The sequence below is a fragment of the Betta splendens genome, chromosome 15, assembly GCF_900634795.4.
Source record: "Betta splendens chromosome 15, fBetSpl5.4, whole genome shotgun sequence".
NCBI lineage: Eukaryota > Metazoa > Chordata > Actinopteri > Anabantiformes > Osphronemidae > Betta > Betta splendens.
The window spans coordinates 9336369-9356899 of record NC_040895.2 but is presented as its reverse complement, the minus strand read 5'-3'; the positions used below and the strand labels follow the sequence as shown (position 1 = coordinate 9356899).

Sequence of the window (20531 nt, the reverse complement as noted above, 5' to 3'; positions counted from 1 at the left end):
GCTTGATGAGCAATTAATCAAGGCAGCGTGCAAAGTGTCAGTCGAGGCTGAGCGTACAGTATGTTCCCAGGGGGGGCAGCCCCAGCGGGGAGCACAACTTATCAAGTGAGCAGCCTCTAAAACTGTACGCGGTGTAAATGGCCGGGTTTATGCAAGCAGCTATCAATCACTCGCCGGCATAAGCCCCCCACCCTATTAGAGCTCCAGGATTAGGCCCCTCTCAGGGCTGAGCCAAGCGAGGAAGCGCCAGTTAGAATATTAGGACGCGCTGGGATGTATTGGAATATTATTGGAATTAGAATAGCATTGGCGTTTGAAGCAGACACAAGCAATAACGCTAATCGCTTCAATTTATGGAACATGATGTCAAAATAAGAGTTTCAGCTACCTTCAAGATTTAGAATGTTGTTGTTTTGCCTGTTTTTGTCTGGTTCCTCAGCCCTGTGAAGTTGGCTGTTTTATGCTATGGAAAGTCAAGTTGGCAGTTTGTGACTAAATGCTGTAAATTTATTAACGAGACCATAGGGAACATTAAAAGTCAATTGAAGGAGGCTATTAAAAGCAGGATTTTAATTGGGTTGGTCCCTCCACTCAACCTTTTTTTTTTTTTTCCTGGTTTCTTTTTTCTTCCAAGAGCAATGGTACTAAAAAGTTCAATTAATGTGCGCTGCAGTCCTTGAACCAAACTTCCCTTTTGGATTAGCAAATTTCAGTCGCTTGTAAAATTTTTGACTTTATATTCAAGCACTTTCAACGTAGGAAGCGTGCGAGGAAGCGGCATTGGCGTGGGGGTGGGGGGTGGTTTGGGGCCCTGACGACGGCAGATGCTCGCGCCGCCTTTGGCTGCGCTCAGTGAGAAGCTGCTGCCTCTGTGACTCCTGCTGAAGGGCTTCAAGAGGGGCAAATCTCTCAAAGTGACACAGCTTACAACTAAGACAAGGTCTTACCACAACAGCAGCATCTACAGATCATCCCCTCATCCCGAAACCCGACGTGAGCTGCGTGTGCCGCGGCCGCGTGCCTTCTCGCTTTTTGTTGATTGGAGCCTCGGCCCACAAGCGTTGAGTAAATTGTATTAGTACTGTAGCTTTAATGCATCAGATTGCATAATGTGTTTAAATTATATTACAAAGCATACGGTTGTCCTAGTTTTAGTAATGTGGTGTGACACATTACAAATGGTTTTAATTGCTCTTTAGCTTCTGGCTCTTGAGACGTGCTCAACTCATTCTACACTTTAAGGGCACGGGGCTCCGTGCGCGCGTTTGGTTGGAGGCTGGAAAAAGAAGGGCTTTGTGCACATGCTGGAGTTGGAGCAGCGGAGAAAGAGATGGCGGTGCAGCGTGCTATTGGCTGTGCTGACTGGATAATGACATGCAGGCTGCGGCGCCGCCGCCATAGATTGAGCCTTCAAAAAGCAGATGCTCCTTTCACCGCAGCTCATAAGCAAAGAAACATACGCGCCGGTCTTAGCTGGATTAAGCAGCGGGACGCGGGAACTTCGATCGCCTTGTGTAAGCGAAGCTTATTAGCGTAGGTGCCCATCGCTCGTGGGCTCAGCTGGGCTCACGCTTCCTTTGAGACGCTGACCGCGTCTTTATCTAATGATGGCAGCGTTCATCGAGAGCGCTCTGAATCAGTGGCATCTTCTTAACAAGCTTTGAAGCTACAGTTCATACCCAGGGTGTGTCTGCAGTGATTTTGTTGGAGAGGCAAACAAAAACTCTTTGCACTTGAAGGCACTTCTTGCTTTGCATATACCTAAAACCATCAGTGATCAGAAGTGTTCCTCAAGGAGAACATATGCTTCCCTATATGTCACTCCAGGGGGTGACAGATGTAAACACCATATGACCGCAGCGCATGAAGGAATAAGCTCATGCTTTCTTGTTTGTCGCTTGATTGCACAGAGTGGAGAAATGCACAATGCAGTGGTTGTTTAGACCCAAATCACATTAGACTTGGCAGCGCTTTGTTTTTTTCCGTAATAGCAAGTGAGATTGTCACTGTGCTCTGTTGAGAGTCAGGTGGATGTCACTGCTAACCTTGGCCACGAGGGTTGCATGTCTTCAATGGGCTCCAGGCCAAAAGCTACGGCCATATGGTACTTTTCATTCAGATGGCATGCTGCTAAAAAGCCTCATCCAGCTAATGCAGAGTAAAAGCTGTCTACAAATTGAATGTGTAATTCAATTATTATATTGTGGCAATGCCATGAAGCCGCTAATTAACTTACAGTATATACTGTAGCAATTAGTAAATATTCACTTATCGTGACTAAAACATTTCTTTGTGTGTGTTCTTCTCTTTTCAGGAAAAGGGAAATGTTGCTGTGGTGTTTAATGTGGGCACAGACGACATTAACATTGAGGAGACCTCAAAATTTGTAAATGACGGGAAGTACCATATAGTGAAGTTTACGAGGAGTGGGGGTAATGCCACTCTGCAGGTGGATGACCTGCCAGTCATTGAGCGCTACCCCACAGGTGAGTCGCCCACTCTGTCTTCAAGCACAGCTTCTACAGCTCAAAGGAGAGAAAATGAGCCCGAACTGAAAAAGCTACTGTTTGTTAGGATGGTTTTACGTTGACCTGGCATGTGCTTAATTACTTTTCATTTAATCACGGTTTCTTTTTCCAGCAGCTGTTAAGAATAATACCAGCGTTGTTGAGCTTTTTTCTCATCTCTGATGTTTATCACTTTACATTAATCAATGCTGTTTAACAACCAGGGTGCATATATAGTGTATATGTAAATAAGTTGCACCTCAGAGCTCCCGGAGTCTAAAATACAAACTTAATAAAGAGCAGCCACCCACACTGTTGACACGTCTGCATTGAATTCCACATACACATAAATAATCCACCTACAGTTTATGTTCACAGTGCATGAAATCAATAGACTACTAATAAATGACCATTTTTATTGTGGCAAGTAATTCTGTGCCAGTTCAATATTTATTTCTCTGTCAATGTAGTTGATTGATTGAATTAAGGCGACAGGGAGGACACACCTGTAAGAGCACAATCAACTTAAATAAGAAGCTGGATTCATTTGTTGTTCACAGAGTTAAATAGCAGGTGATCTGCTATGTGGCTAACCTCAACTGTGTTAATCATGTTTACAGTAAACACCACTGTCACTGATGACAATTAAGCTGTTCTAATTTTCTGTCATTTAGAAACATGGCAGCAGAAGATTAATTTAACATAATCAGTGGTTAATAAAGTATAAGGTAGGCAACAAATAATAACATGATATACAGTATATACAGTACACTTATTCACCACTTTACTGGGTACCTATGCAGACTGTAACTCAATACATTTCTACTTTTCCAAAGTTATGACTCAGCTTTTTAACTTGAAGCTGTCAGACAGGTGATAATTCCACTGCATGTTTATTACTGAGGTGACGTTGGGTGCTGGAGTCTGGAGACAAAATATAAAGTCGCCCGCTTTTGGAAATGGAAAAGAGCTCAGCAACGCTGATACCCGTCTGTAGGATGTCGAGATGTTCAAAGTACGATGGCCTTAAAAACAAGTTGTAATTGCTGAGACTGTTAACACCCTTACGTCCTTAACGGCTTTGACAAAAGCTCCAGGGCATTAGAGGAATATGACAAACACCACATTCGCTGCAGGAGCAACGCTTGCATTCTCCCACCAAGTAAATTGGTATTACTTCTAAGTGTTTGTTAGACTGTGAGCTGGGGACGGAGGCAAACAGGAGGCTAATTCAACCTGTCTGTCTCCTTTTGCATAATGTTTGGTGACCTTTTTAGCAGTGACCAGCGTATTCGTCCAAATGAAAGAGGGCTTTAGTGACTGGGACTCAGTCCTCACTGCCTGCCTCAGGTGGAGGGGGAAGGCTAATGGCTTTTGACATGTTGTGGACATGGCAGAATGCACAGCAGGGTTAAATGCCTGGATACTACCGTCTAAATCTTCAAACAGCAAACACCCTCAGTCCACAAAACACTTATTCAACATGCAGCTGCTCACAAACCGGATGACGTTGGTGAAATGCAGCTCACGTCATGCACCATTATACTGCAGGTGCAAAGTCCAGATGAAAATAAGAAAATAATTAATTAATAAAACACCTCGTGATGAAACCATAATTTTAATATTGGTTGTTAACTATTTGTAAGTGGGGGCAAAATGTGCATATTTGAATATTTCATGGTCCACATCTTGAGAAACCTGTAATAAATAAATAATACAGGACTGATTTTCTGGATTGATCAAGTGCCGCGTTGTAAATGCTGCAGGGTAAAAGTCACCAATCTTGCTGCTACCAATCATGCGTCAGTGACAATGCCAAGTCCATCTACCTTATTAGGCTCGTTGCAGACTAATTACATCTAATCACAATTACGGCGCAGTTCCTCCCCTCACCCTCAGCACACAAAACCATTATTCTCCCAGCTCGCCTGTGGTTTGATTAGTATCCATGTATGCCTCTAACACACTCCTAATAGCAGCCCTCAGCCACTGTTAGGCCACTCACAGATCAACAGTGATTATAATAAGAGTAGACAGCACAGATAAAAATGATGGCTGCAGAGTGAGAAGGACAGAGGAGGAGGAGATTAAAAGGGAGGGAGCGATCGTTCTCAAAGCAAGAAAATAATTGCTTCACCAGGGCCTATATTGCTGCCCTCGTAATCTCATTAAAAAGTCTTGTACAGCATACTTACGGGCCATTAAAAGTCTTTAGCACAATTATTAGAATCTAAAATGCAAAACACACACGCGGACACATAACTACCCTTCTATTTGTTATCATTCCTTTTGCTTTCATTTATTCCCGCCCGGCTTTTATTCCACGCCTCACACAAAAGGCTCAGCAGCAACACTATATATATGTATATAAATATATAAAAAAAGGAAAATCCAGCCCTTCTCCAGAGTCTTGGCCATGGAAGTAATACCATCACAATGGCACTGCCAGGCCCGCGGGGTGCAGTGCAGTATCCTATCGGAGCACCCAATGAACACGCACTGCACACAAAGATAATGGAGAAGTACCCGGCCTTATTCTCGCTGCTATCAGAGCGCTGCACTTAAGGAGCTCTCTGCCTCGGCCCTGCTTCTCTTGTCCTTTTTACCTATACGTGTCCAGCCCTGCTCCCCGCAACGACCTCTCTCACCCCCTGTCCTGTTGTTTCCACCTTGTGGTGTGAGGGCTGATTTGTGGGATACAAAAGGAGGGATGGTTGGCTTTATCCATCAAAGCGCCATTTTCACTGCCCCGGTTTGTGCTGTGCTCTAACTATGAGCCCATTCATCCTATTGTGCAGGCAGTCATCACGGGGCATCCCAGATGGAGCAAAAGACAGAGACCAATAATAAAAATAATAGCAATATTTGTGTAGGTTCCTCTTTTGTTCTTTCTCCCCGGCCCCGTGAGCATTTGCATATTTGTTTTTTTAATGTGGCGATTGTCCCAGGGCTTGTAATGAGATAAAGCTCCCAACTTATCTGACCACTTTATTAACCAAAAAGGAAAAGGAGTGAGCGAGGGCAGAGCGGGTCGGGTGGGACGGCGCAGCTGAATAGCTGCTGTCTGGCGGAGGAGATAAGCCGGGCTGTCCCATACCGAACCAAATCACCACTCAGCAGCAGTAACAGGCTCTGCTCGCGGGCAGGATGAATGGGCTCTGCTGCTGCATTGAAGCCCAGGGGATAGCATTGTTTAACACTCCAGTGTCCCACAGTGGGGATCAATACACGATCAGGCCTTGATTATATCCACACTTAATTAACCTGGGTCTGAGGATAGACTGAGGGTGCCACCGGGTGCAGAGCCAAACTGATGAAATGTTACTGTCTTCAAATAAGGAGCACGTTTTTGCACCAAAGCAGAAGATTTTGGCACGGAATGATGTGTGTGTGTGTTACTTTATAGAATTATAACAAGCTATAAATGCAATCTATAGGACATATAAACATTTACAGTACAACAGTTGGCAATCATTAATGGCATTACTACAGTTCATGAACAAGAAGCAACTGTAGTAAGTTTGCTTTAGTCTGAACTGAAGTGTCCTCAACGTCCTCCCAGCAGCTGTGGTCTAACTGTTCTCCAGAGCCCGGTTTGATGCTGACCTCTCCTCAGATGAAGTGCCACAGTAGCTGGAAACAGAGAGGTGACATAGCTAACACCCCATGACTGACAAATGGAGGTGGCAGGTATTAACAGAGCCTATGAATGCTGCATGACAGCAGAATTAATGGATTATTCATTGGTTTAACACGTACAGAAAAGACGAAAACCTGTGTTAGGAATGCGTAGCATTCAAATGTAGCACTGAGCAAGTGCTAGTATCAGTTTTAGGTACAGTTGGAAAACTTGTAATTAAAAATGGAGGTACACTAAAATCCCTAATATCTACAGTAAGTGCCACGTCAGCTGATGGCACTGCCCACTAAATAATGCCCGAACATTCAGAGGAAATAATGAACTCTCCTTATCTGTTTGGCTTTGTAGCGCTTCAGAATGTAATTTAGCGTCAATGTTGGAGAGAAGTTCCTCCGTAAAAACTCCTTCTGAGGCCAAATTCCATCAGCCATAGACGAGCTGCAAACCCTTTTCTGTTTAGCTCATCCCCTGCAGCCATTCAAGCCGATGCGATTAAACATTGTCTTTTTATGCGTCTCCCTACCTCTAAGACCTTTCATCAAACCAAGTGTGCATCTTTTACAAGGTTACCTCGCTTCCCTCATGTCTCTGCAATCTTTCAGAAGCCATTTTCTACCAAATCATTGTTAGCTACCGGATCTTTTATCTGCCAGAACTGAATTAATATAGTTGATGGGACAAACATTGTCAATCTGCCAGAAGAATAGAGCTGACTGAATTCAATCTCAGCAGACAATACCAGGGGAAAAGCACTCGGAGACAGTGCCACTTTGCTGAAAGTCTTCTGTTCTGAAGAGGTTATTGGCCCTGACAAAAGGGTGATGCAGAGTTTGCCCTCATTAATGCCAAAGTACCCCTCCAATCTCAGAGTGGAATTTCTCCAGAGTTGCTCTTTTTACTTTGTGCCATGTATTTGGCTTATTTTTCAATACTGTTGGAAAACTCCTCCTTCTATTCAGTACAACTTGTGGTATTTCCTTCTTTTTGGCCCGCAGCTTTTGTCAAAGCCATTGGTTCAAGACCCAACACTGTTTGTGCCTTCTCTGACGCTGTGTCTCTCCTAGGTGCTCTGAATGTATACTGTGTTAATTGTTGTACTGCAATTAGCATACTGTTTCTTGTCAATTAGGTTGTTTATAAATGGGGTGGGCTTTTGTAATATGTTAAAGTCAAATTGTTTTATCATTTAAACCATAAAAGGTGGATTCAACAATAAATATAAATGGTGTTCTTTTTTGATAATGTATATAACTAGATTAAAAGACAGGTAAAAAGATGCAGTGGGTAAAGACTAATGGGATGAAGCACAGTATTTGGGTAAAGGTGTTGTAATGGCTAAACTTGTGATTTGGGTTGTTTATAACATAGCGCTATTAACCTAGATGAAATATGTCAGTGATGGCTGAGTTAGTAATTAATATAGGTCTAATTTGTTGGCTAAAATAAAATAAAATGAGTGACGTTGGTTCAAATAACTGTTTTTTTAAATCTATAAATCGTTTTAAATATAAAAACCTTGTTCAGTTGTATAGCTCCAGCCATTAAGTATGAACATTTAACCTTTGACCCTACAGATTGTAACCAATGAAATGTCTCTTTAAACTTTAAAGGCAACAATGATAACGAACGCCTGGCGATTGCTAGACAGCGAATCCCATACCGACTTGGTCGAGTAGTTGACGAATGGCTACTCGACAAAGGTAAAATCATTGATTAAAATTTTAAATAAAATAATTTGATCATAACCAAGTTGTAGCAATATTTTTGTAAACAATAAACCTAAAAATAAATGTTCAGTAAACCTTTAAAAACAAAATGATTTGAATGGTTAAATTTAGTTTGTAGTATTTTATACTTTTCACAATAATGCATTTATTTTATAGATGTTTTAATACCTGTTTATTGTCAACTTAAGGTTAAAGGGACTGTAAATATGATTTTAAATCCACTTACTGTCATAATATCATTATTGTAAAAATGTCTATAAATTACTTTAGTATTTGTTTGTAAACATTAAAATGATAAATTTAAACGTTCTAGTTTAGTCAGTCATTAGTTGCTAAGTGTGATTGAAGACACTTAAGTTCAGTACCTAGTGCCATTTGATCTATTTTGAATAAACTGCTAGCGATGATAAATAGAAAGAAACATGAATTGGCATCAGAATTTTAAGTCCCTTTAACAGACATTGTAAATATTTATAGGGCAGTAGATAAAGAAGCTGTAATATAAAATCAACTGAGTGCATGCTTTGTTTTCTTTGTATAGATTAATTAATTAACTAATTCATCTTTGACGTATTTGACACATAAGCTCTATCATTTGTTTTTTGTTCCTTGTTTTTTTTTTGTGCATTATAAGAGTGCTTTCATGAAATGTCTTTCGTTTTGTTTTTCATGTGCCTAACCATGTTCGTTCTGTGGTTGCTTTTGCTAAAAGGATGAATAGTTTGAAATATTCTAGTCTGTCCTGCTTCCTGTGAGATTGCCCACAAGTAAAGACGTCACAGCCTTTAATGATTTAAGTCATTTTTTTATGCTTGCTGTGTTTCAGATTTTAAGGACAAATGTCACATAACTTAAGCAAAGCATAATTAAATGCACCTCTTAACTTATTAATGCTAAAAATCTTTGATGCACTTTCATACTGTATACTTTTTATTTTCTCAGACAATTCAATGCGAGCAGACTATAATTTTTTTGTTGTTTTAGGGTCACATCATCTTTAAAGTGTACTTTAACCTAATACAGCCTCACAGCACTGCTGCTTCTGATCTACTGTAGGAACTTTTTCTGTCATGTTAGATTTTACTGCCCTTTTAGCAAAGCTACATTGATTTTCTTGAATCCTGTATTTTTTAATTTTCTTTTGTTTAGATTCGTTTTACTTTTCATAGGCATCTCATCTTTATAACCACAATAAATTACCAGGGTTTACCTCTGCAACCCGTAATTTATTGGTCTCATTAGCCACTGGGCAAATAATCTGTCTTTCTGTCTTTATTTTTTTCCTGTTCTATACAAACAGCTGAGTCCACAGTTCAACGTTCTTCTATATATTTAACATTGTTTTCCCACAGGGCGACAGCTTACAATCTTCAACAGCCAGACCACCATACAGATTGGGGGCTGGGAGCGGGACCGGAGCCGATCCTTTCAGGGGCAGCTTTCGGGCCTCTACTATAATGGCTTGAAGGTGTTCAACATGGCTGCCGAGGGCGACCCCAACATAAGAATCCAGGGCAGCGTGCGGCTTGTGGGGGAGTCGCCCTCCTCCATCACGCCGCAGTCCAGCACCACCGCCAACCGCTCCGAGACGTCCACCTCTATCCTGGAAATTACCACCACCACGGCGTCCAGCAGGCGAGTCAAGCAGACGACGCCGCGCGAGCCTCAGCAGGTAAAATGCTTTCTGGGTCATTCTTTTGTTAGTGGCCTGGAGTCTTGTCTCTCCTCGAGTCGTGAAGTGAATCCTGGCATTGGGCGATATTAAGCTAAGCACATCTTATCACAATATAATTTATCATGTGAGGTGGAATCTGTCGCTCGCTTTGTCCCGTCTCGTCATCCATCTCCACGTCATTGGTCTCACCTGACGGGGCGTCGGTGCAGCGCTGCGCCGTGACGGGCGGCGCTGCAGGTGCACCGGCAAGCGTTTCCCTCGCGCTATCAGATGTGGCACCATGTGGTGCGTGTGATAACCATCGTGGAGGTCCTCCATCAGCTTTATCTTTCCTGCATGAGCGCTGCTGCATCTGGAGGAGCATATTACTTCTCAAATGTCACAATGTGTGACTATACAATGCAACACAAAACGTGCGTCGCGTCCAATAAAATGGTGAGAGGACGGTTCTTCGCACAGGCTCTGCTGAGAATGGAAAACACTTCCTGTTCAAAATGTGACAATGCAGCAGCAGCTAAATATTTGAATTAATATTTAATTACAAGTCTTTGTGTCTTAGTATGACTGACGTTTGTTTATTTCAGACTTCATTCATGTGTGTTGGTTCTCTTACGTGTAGCTCACTAAAACTAGTTTCAGAACAGATAAAATGACATTATGTGTCAAATGCTTTCTTACAGTAGAGCTTCTTGGCCTATAGGACATGTTTAACCTGGATAAAGTACTGTAAGTGAGTCAGACACTCCAATGAAATTGAGTAAGACTGAGCTCATTTTCGTAATAAGCACTTGACATTATGAAGCTCCTAATTCAAGTGAGCTACTGTATCACGATGCTGTTGACTGGATGCAGAAACTAGAAAGATACTGAGAACTATGCAGAAAGAACACGTGCAAAAGTTTATTCTCCATCAGATTTTGAACCATTTTTCATGAATGAAGTCATTAATGCAAACACAGGATCTTAAATTAAGCAGAGACACAGACCAAAATGACCCTTTAATCAGAGCTTAATCAGCTTCAACAAATATAGTTTAAAATCATTCTGGATTTAACTCATTTTCAGTTAATTGGATTGGGATAAAGGAAGATTGTACCATCTCCATGACGGTGTTGCTATAATTACACATTGTAATAATGTATAGTATACACACAATAAGAATAAATTTGACAAAATGTATAGAGAACAGCGGAATCTGAGCATGTTCTAATTTTATTCCAGTGACATTAGGATGAAAACATTTTCTTGCCTTCTTGTGATTTGTGTGGTTTTCATTGAAGTTGAAAGCGAAACACCTTCAGTGTTGATTCTACAACGCAACATCAGTTCTTAAAATGCTCAATGCATTTACATTTGCTAAAGAAATGACTGTAAACTAACTTTCATCCCAAAACACTGGCCGTGCCTTTCTTTCCTCCTCCCCCTGCTGTACGGAGGCCTCCAGAACGGTTGCTATACGAGTCTGCAGGTGCTGACAAATAATACAATAAAAAAATATTGATCCAGTGGAATGGTTTTCTCTCAGACTCAGCATGGTTCTTGAACCGTTGCAGAAGCATGTAATGCAAGCGAGACATCAGACAATAGACTATAATTATATCGCAACTCCATGCAGTGTTATAAATTGCCAATAAGGAACCAAGAGATTGGCAGAAAGGAACAAGCTTGATACGATTGATGGCCAACTTCTTCAGGGCTTTTCATCTGTGGAGCAATAAAGTGATATAAATGTCCCTGACAGTTTAGCAACGCACTGTATTACCAAGAGATGCTACACCCTGGACACCAATATCCACTGATTGATTTGTTTAGTCTTTTTTATTGCTAGTGGGATTTCTTTGATTTTTGACATTAAGCCGTCATGCTTATCAGATTCTGCTTGAATACTTTAATCAATGTCCATTTACCTTGTAGCGATAGCACGCTCAGCTATTATTCAAGCAGCTACAGTAAGATGAAAATTGGGAGTCCAACGTCCACATGTATCAGGTAGATGCCATGAAAGTTAGTGGTGAAATGAATTCAGAACTTTTTACTTCACCTTGTAAATTGAAGTAGGGAAAAGGCTGAATAGTGAAAGCAAACTGTGCCGGTTAAGGTGATGCTGTAGCTGCTGCAGTCGCACAGAACAGATGTAATCGGGTTAAAGAGTTGCTTTGCACCGTAGTGGGAGAGATGAATGAGGTGTGCATAAAATGTGTGCCGTGGGAAATGTCAGCGCGTTGGGCTGATTCGACGCGACGACCTTCTCGCGGACGGCTCCTGTGCCGGGTTGGTCTTGTTTCAGGACACTACACTTAGAAAGACATTGTGTCCAGGCTCTGTGAAAAAAGACGGTGCGTTCACTGTCCTTCCCCGTGACACGTCAGCATTTTAATCATTCTCCAGCTGTTCCAGCGACCCTCTGGTGGTGAATGCAATCCGCTGAATGCTTTTATGTCCTGCCCACCTTACATTACGGTGACACACACACTTTAGGTACCGATGGCCTCAGTGGAAATGGTTAGAGCAGTATCAGGCTCCCACTTTTAAAAGCTCTGTGAAGGTGGCAAAGCGTAGATCATAGGAATTTGGATTTCAAATAAAAAATATTAAATGTCTGAGGCCTTATAATAACTATCTTACAATGACGGATGATGACTAAAGTATTTCTGTGTTTAAACCAAACACATGCATTTGATTTAGCCGCTTAAGATGTTGTATTTTCAAATGAAGATATGTGGAGAGAAATAAACACAGCCGTGTCGCACACATGGTCAGAATGAAAATAAAGCATAATGAGACTTTCAGTGACACTAGCTGTGTGGCTCACTGGTCTGCTTGTCTGCCACAGGGTATTGTCAGTGCTAATCATCATTAGTGTAACAAGTGTGAAGGGTCTGAGGGGACTTCCCAGGTATCCAACACAAAAGCCAATAAATGCCCCAATGAGCTTTTATTTGTGTTGAACAGTAGAGGCAGCTCCGATGCTCCTTTTATTTTCATCATTTATTGAGTTTCTCCACTTGGCTCTTACATGTTCTTTGTTCTGTGCCTCCCATCCTAAGCAGAGGGACTGGCTTACTGTATGCTGTATACTGGCCTGTCATCTCCAAATGAAGTGTCTGAATGCATAAACACTAGACTAGCTAATGTCCACAGATGCCAAGCGCTGCTCAGCCCCATTTATTTATAGTATAGAGGAAATAGTGCTACCCCCTGTGCACACAGAGGATTTAATGGCTGCCCAACGTGCCCGTGGCAAGGCACTTGAGGGTTGTAGCGACCTTGTTCTTGTTTATCTGTTTCTTTGTTTTTCAGTGAAACATTGTACTGTAATCAGCTAAATTGTGGGATAATTGCATTTTTGAAGAGATCAAGCTACGGAAGCGCCGCTTACATCGTCGACTTTTACTGGTGTTTGACAGCAACAGCTGCCTGCGTGCAGGTGGGAGATATCATCATAATGTTTGCATTAACAACTGAATACATCACACAATAACATCTTTTTCGCAAAGCCCAGAGAAAACGCAGCAAAATTGTCAAGCTCTAGAAAGATTGTGTTTACACAAGACCAGATGATGCTTAATCAAAACCGCCGAAGGATAAGAGATATTACCCCGCATGCCTGTGAACCTGCAAACCAAAAAGAGGAAAGGCAGCTTCCCAGAGGAGCCCCTGGAGCTCTTGACAGTGATGGATACTCACCTGCACCGCTCTGCATTATCAAGCCTGGCCAGCACACGCGCACTGTATAAATCTCGTGAACGGTCAGAGCGGGACGTCCGCCGCCGGTCGGCACGAGCATCCTTTAAAGCTGCTCGTGCCTCCAGCGTGAGGAGGAAACGCAACGGGACCAGGGGGCGGGAGCGCTGCTGATGGAGCAGTCGCGTGTGAACTCCAGGGTCAGCGGTTGGACTCCTGGGCTCCTCTGGCCTCACGTCCATGTGTCCCTGGACGCTGAAATATTATAGTAGCGCTGTCATGTGCTGTCAGGCAGCTGTCCAGCCACAATTTCCCCAAGGGGATCAATAAAGTATGTCATTATTGTTGTTATAATTATGTTGTGCAGGAAGGTGAGCCCAGGTTTGAAATCTGATACTTTAAGCTTCATGCTACTATCTTATCGTAAATGTATCTGAGTCATGTATTATATGTTTCAGCTAATTTCTACTTGCCCTGTTTTTTCCACTTCATTTCACCATTTTTTTAATCAATATTTTATGGTTTGTTTATCGTGGAAATTCAAGGCATGTAAATTACAGCTCGGACCCAGGGAGAGTGAATGACCCCCTGTGTCACATCCTCGCTGCCAAACAGCCAACTGCCCTCACTATTCCAGAATTAGCCCTGGGTGCGGTGGGCGTAATGGGCGTTCAGGGGAAGTGGGGGACATTCAAAACACATTGTGTGAGCCACTTTACCTGCTCTCGCATCACGCGGGTCAGTTCCAGCTGAACTGGTTGGTGGTGGCTCCGTTTGGCTTGCTCTTTGTGACTAAGGGCCAGGAGGCGACTTATATACATGCGATTCCCAGGAATAATCACAGATTTGACGCGCTGCTGTACGCTGAGTGCATTGTTTGTGTCCCTCCTAACCTCCGTGGTGAAAACCTTCTGCAACTGCAGTACAGTAAGTACCCAGTAACTGCTCTATCTGCATCTTCTCTCCTTTTACAAGCATCCATGGGCTTATTGCATCTTTACTACTGTACCTTGAGGCATTGTTGTGATTGTCTTAATACTGGTAGGGATTATTGTTTTACAAGCGAAGTAAGTCTGCACATCCCGGCTTTAATACTAATCTGGCCTTGCATCGATATTCAAGCCTAAAATTCTATTGGAAAGTGTACACATGTGAGTGAAGATGCTTTTAATTGTACTACATGATCTGATGCTTAGCCATAAACGTACAGTAAGGGTGATTTATTAATCATTTACTTTGACATACATCCATTATTTTAAAAATTAATGAATGCAACTATTTCAATTATTTCTATAGACCATTTCTTCAGTACAGTACAGATGCCTCGTCGGAGATGAATGAAAAAAATCATATGCACAGTATGACATCATTACAGATGTGCTGTAATGCTGCAGAACCAGACCAATAGGACTAATCTTACTCTCAAAGTAGACAGACCCTAACTGGTCAGTGTTACTTTATTTTAATTGTCTCCATTTTCATCGGTCTAATAATGGTCAGTTGTCTCACATTATCCACTTTACTAAGTAGCAGATTGCTCACAGTGCAGAGTGGTGTTTTTGATTGACAGACATATACTCAGTTACGTTAAAGACCCTTTTTTTTAAATAATTGAAAAAAAACTGTTAATATTAATGTTACAGTGCATTTCCCATTAGTGTAATTTGTTTTTGCACTTACACAATGATGCTCACTGGCCACAGGTGAACTCACTTGACAAATCCTTTGGAACTTGCTAATATCAGTTCATTTTGTATCTTTCTTGTCTTTTCCTAAAACTACTTCTTTCACATCCTCCTTTGTGGATTCTACAGATCAAGGAGGAATATTTGAGTTGGGTTTTGTTTGATTGGTGATGCAACTTTTCCAGTCTATTTTAGAGTGCTGCTTTTGAGTTGGAGACTTTTGGGAGCACCTGGCTTTGGTTTCGTCACGCAGTCCGATGAAGCTGACTCTGCTTAAACAGGCACAGCGTGACAGTCTGCCGCGGACAACATGCTTTGTGAGTTTCAGCAACAGATTGATGAACGGAAGAAGTCCCACTTATTCTTTTTAAGCTTTCAGCTTTTACTCTGGGGCTCGTTTTTGCCTCATTGAGCATTCAGTCTTAGCTCGGCACCCACTTCTAGGGAAAGTAGCCACAGCACTAAATCATCTCCGTTTATAGACAGTAGGTCTGAGGAGTGATGAATATTTAAACTCTGTTAGATTACTCTGTAACCCTTGTCTGCTTTATGTAAATCAGCTATTCTTGATCATAGGGCTGGGAGAGTTTCTCACCAAAACACGGTTCACATCCACAGACACTTCTCCAGACCTCATATTTACTGTAGGTGCCAAAGCAGCTTTAATCAAACCCCCCGGTCTTGTTTTATTGATTGTACTCTAGCTTGGCTTCAAACGTGGGTCTCTTTGCTACTGAACATAGCTGAATGAGCCCAGACTGTGCATCAAGGTTAAACACAGTCATAGAATGCATTTTGCACGCAGTCATCTTTAATCTCTATGTAATATGTTTACATTTTTGTTTTGCTTTTGCAGAATCTAATTATTAGAGCTAATGTTGTCTAAGTGGAGCCGCAGTCCATGTAGAAAGGGAATTGCTTGTGTGAAGAAATTATGTTATTTTTTCTGTCTAGTCTCCTTTTTCTATTAGTGTTAACCAAAGTACAGCTGTTTTATCCATTTTTTTCTAAATCACATCCTATTGTAAGATGAAACCCTGACACTGATTCTTTTCACACCATCTAAAAACAGCAACGTGACACATGTGAAACGCGCAATGTTCCACATTAACAGGGACACAGATTAATCAGCAAGTGTTCAGTCATGTTGAGTGAGTCCTGTTTGATGCAGGATATTGAACCCAGGCCCCGCATGGACTCCTGCAGTATTTAGTATGAGTGTCTGTGCCCTGTGAGGTTGTGATGCTTTCAATTATTCACTGAAAGAAAACATCCCCGGGATAAGATTTCCCCTGCAATGCAGATGTGTGGGGTTGACCATCATTTGCTACCGAGACAGAAAAAAGGAGCGATTGCTATCAAACGTCTCGCTTCACTGAGACTATTGATTTTTTTGTTTGTTTTTCATATTCATTGTCCGTATTTCCGGACGCGTCTCTGTTTCTACTGACGCCAGAGAAACAGAAGCGACAGCAGACGATGCTACGGCCTCGCGTGCTCCACGCTGCTCGGAGTCAGGACACGTGGATGTGCGCCTTCGCTGTGCACCTGCTGACTCTCCAACCTTGCCCTTAAAGCGAGGCGGGCTGTTGGTAGTGGTCCCGGGCCGCGCTCCCCCAGGCCCGATCATGTGCGTGCGTCCGCCCCCTGCATACAGATGGCAGAGGGAGGTGCTGCTGGAAACCTGCGGTGGCCCCAGGCCCACGACATTCACTCCCAGCAACAGAACATATCCATCATTTCAGCCTCACTAGGGGCCATTATGGAAACTGCCCTTCAACGCCGTTAAAGGCCTGTTCTTAATGTGACCTGCTGCTACCTTCCAGCACGGCAGAGGTGTGGACAGACTGACTGTGGGTCAGTGGCTGTCCGTGTGGTTTGCATATTTTTACATTTGACAGCGGAGACGGGCTCCTCTGCGGCTGGGGGACGATGAGCCAGCGGAGGCTTGCGACGTTCTGCTTTTACAGCTCCTCGACGCTCATCAACGCCGCTGCCATTATTAAGGCGACAAAGCAGCTTTGTCTTTGCAGGTTTCACGCTGCTGGCAGCGTTACAGAGGGGTACAGATTGTCCCGCTAAGTCTGTTTGGATGACGAGAATGAAACCTACGCAGTGTGAATGTTGTCTCTGTTCTTTTATAAAGTGTTGGTTCGTGCGCGGAGGTGAAACTGACACCGACAGCTTTACAGCATGTTTTATAGACCATATTGTTGTCTCTCAGGACATTTGCTGTTGTGATTTGTAGAAACAGAAAATAGTCCCGGGCCAACTGTTGAGCATGAGATAGAGTTTCTCCTGCAGGGCAGCGCTCCCACCTGCAGCCTTCAGCGATCAGCTGCTCTACGCAGTGCGTGGCATTAATGAATGGCTGCTTTTCCACCGTCATGTTGAGCAATTCCTATTTTAAAGCTACCTTCCTCAAACACAAGCAGAAACCCCAACGCACAGCGCATACTGTTTGCAGTGCCGGGTGCTGTGTCTTGTTTTGGTAACTATACTGTAGTGAGACAAATTATAGTTCCCAAGACGGAATATTTATCCAGATAAAACCCATAATGCTTTTCTTCAGTTGTAGAAAGACTAAGGAGAGCTTTAGATTAGGATCCTAATGTAGCTCAAAATGGCTGATTCTGTTCAGAGGGCAGCCATCTTGACCTGATGAAAGCTGGAACTATAGAGTTTACTGTATGTTAGCAGGAGAGCAAGATGTACAGTAATGTAATCAGCAGGTATATTGAATTAGAATAAAACTAATTTATGTATAGAAATGAAATAATGGCGTTCACATTCCAGCAAACAAAACCTGTTAGCAGACACGAGAGGGGGTAATGGAGAAATGGTCTTAGGAAGAAGACATAACTCAATTTTCAAGCCAGAAATTCTTAATAAATTGAATAAATTATTCAACAAATAGTTGATATTTTGGGAAACATAATTCTTTGTCAATATACAAACAAAATTAAAACAATTACTTGTTTTTTTTAACTTGATGACTTGCGTGATGACTGGAAGGGAGAGGGAATAAGAGGTCATTGGTAACGTCTCTGTCTGGGCTGTAGGTTGTTGTTGCTGCTGTTGGTTTAGGTTTAAATATATGATAAAGGGAGCTATGATCCCTTTTCTACCCGGTTGTTGCCTTTTTAATTTCTAAACTGTTCCACAAGTACGACACCATTAGCAGCCAGATGTAAATTGCTACAGTACCAATAACTTAAAGAGAGGTTAAGTACAACAGTGGTCTGGCACTACAGCGCTGCCTCGGGGGCAGATTAGCGATCAAAAATCAATGTTTTGCCTCAGTGACTTCATAAACTCAGCCCAATTACTTCTTAGGCTTATTTTTCACGTTTTCTCCTCTGAACGTGATGTCTGTTTCCTCCACCGCGCCGAGCTGCGTTGCTCATTAGTTTGTAGCGGTGACACTCAGCCCTTTGTGAATGACACCTGCAAACCTGGAGGACAGGAATCTGATTATGGCGGCGCTCTGTGGGAGCTACAGGCGACCTGGTCTCCTGTTGTAGGGCAAAGCCGCTGTTCCTCTCTCCTCATGTCATGTTTTTTGCAAACGTTACACACGGGAATTAGGTCTGAGTGCATTCATCTCAGTAGTGATGGCATCTATATTAGGATGACAAATGTGTTCCTGTCACCTGATGAGGGACTGGGACAGCATGTCAAAACGCCGGCATAGTCAGAAAGACAGTGATTTGTGGCCATGCTGCATATCTCTTCCTCTCGTGTGCTCTCGTTCCTCAAAAAACACAAAGTCACATGCTTTGTCATCTATTTTTAGATTATAGGGAGAGAAGAACAGCGAACTGAAGAATTACACCTTGGATTGATCCAGACTATTTCCCCCAAATAACAAAAAAGTGTTTGTTAGCATTTAGATAGAAAGCGCCGCGATTACGAGCCGTTCTCTGGTAATTGTTATTCCTCCCTCACTGCCTGGCTTATCCTTAGTGTATGATATTCCTCCTGGGCAGTTCCCTGCTCTCAGGCCAGATTACTACCAGAGCGCGATACAGGCACGCACAGAGCTCCAGATTCGATTTCAGATAACCAAAATATCGGGGCATACAGAGGGGAAAATGCTTCAGTGTCGACAGATTTCATTTATCTGAGCGGTGTGAAAGCCAGGAGGAGGGGGAGGGACATGGTCGACCATGTAATATACTGTCTGTGAAGCTGTGTTTATGCACAGGCGAGAGAGGGGGAGAAATGAGAGAACAAGAGAGGGGGAGCGTAGGAGGTAGACGGAGGCAGATAGCGTCTTATGAATATCATATTAAGATTTTATCATTTGGAGCATGTAGCTAACAGAAGGCATCCAGCCTTCCACTGTGTACTCGCTGGAAGCTGTATGCTCTGTGCCAAGCGCACTGTGAGGTGACTACAGGCACTTGTCCATATTGTGTACGCATTATTTATGTGTCCTCAGTAATAAATACCAGGCCTAAATCGGGAATCGAAACAGCGAATGACCGTGCTGTACGCAGTGCAGAGCGTCCCGGGTTGCGCTCGTGTGAGGACGCATTAGGCAGCAGTCGTACATGGCGCTCGCTCCGAGTCGGGGGCCGACGCAGCGCCGGCGTGACGCAGGCGTGACGCAGGCGCCCACCGGGACTTCGCGACCACTTCCCTGATTCCTCTGGTGTCTGAGCCGCGTCGCGCGCCGGCGCCGGGCGTTGAATTTGCATTAAGGCCACGCGGATGCCTGTTCCTGGAAAATGAGTTGAACGCGGTCCTGAGGGGGACGTGAGGAACATGTACAAAGTAAGTTCAGCGGTGCCTTGAAGCAGCCACATTAAAGGGGGTTGGTGCACGGCGGTGTTGTCGGGGCCCCGAGAGGGAGCGTGTCTAACGAGGGCGCCGGCGTGTGTACTCTCGGAAGCAGCTTTGTAATTACCTCATATTCACTTCTTCTTGTACACTTCACCTTTTAACACTCCCACATTAGAACGCACCTGTCTCTTTTCGAGTCGCACGCCTGAGAGCGGCCTTTTGTTCTACGCCGCTGAGGCCTTTCGTGGCCCGTGCACTGAGCCAGCGATTGACCTGCCGCCGCTCGCTCGCCTCCCGGTCGTGGCATTTTTGTCAACTGTGAGGCTGCCGCTTCCACCGTGTGTTTATGTCCTTCGCTCTGCTTTCACGGTGACAGAGTCATCAACGTGCTCTCACGTTACCAGCAACCTTTACACACATCAGTAATAATGGAAGCCACTGCTTCCTTTGCAGACAACTGATGCTGTTCAGATTTAATCAAAGCGACTACTGATGCGTGACTGAGAACCGTCAAAGTAGTTTCTGTATTTCCAGCTAATAAGTGTATTTTAGTCGTGATGTTAATTGAAATACATGGTTTGGGGTATAGTACATTTGTGGGTGTACCAGGTGGGTAAGGCTGCCTCCCAGCGCCTTGTTAGATGATTCAGGGTGCAATAACCTAAGCCTCGAGGAAGATGTATGGCGAGATAGGAACATGTGAGGTCCAGAGGAGAAGATGAAGAGCCTCGAACCATTCTTTTTTTAATGACACTCTGATACTGAGCCTGAGGTCCAGTTGCAGCAACAGCTGCCTCATTTTAAATAAAGCAGAGTCTTTCCCCC

The 20531-nt window shown here is 43.3% G+C and overlaps 1 protein-coding gene across 31 annotated transcripts in view; it reads left to right on the top strand.

Annotated features, from left to right (window-relative positions):
- Nucleotides 1–20531, top strand: part of LOC114870515 (neurexin-1a-like) — a 180176-nt gene that overhangs the window by 142955 nt on the left and 16690 nt on the right. For 20 of the 31 annotated variants that reach the window (XM_029175255.3, XM_055502303.1, XM_055502301.1 and 17 more), the window contains 3 exons: nt 2315–2486; nt 7758–7847; nt 9227–9546. In XM_029175255.3, coding sequence (XP_029031088.1) covers nt 2315–2486; nt 7758–7847; nt 9227–9546 — 582 coding nt within the window. The remainder of the gene's footprint in view (nt 1–2314; nt 2487–7757; nt 7848–9226; nt 9547–20531) is intronic. The other 11 variants (XM_029175267.3, XM_055502309.1, XM_055502308.1 and 8 more) reach the window with 1 other exon arrangement.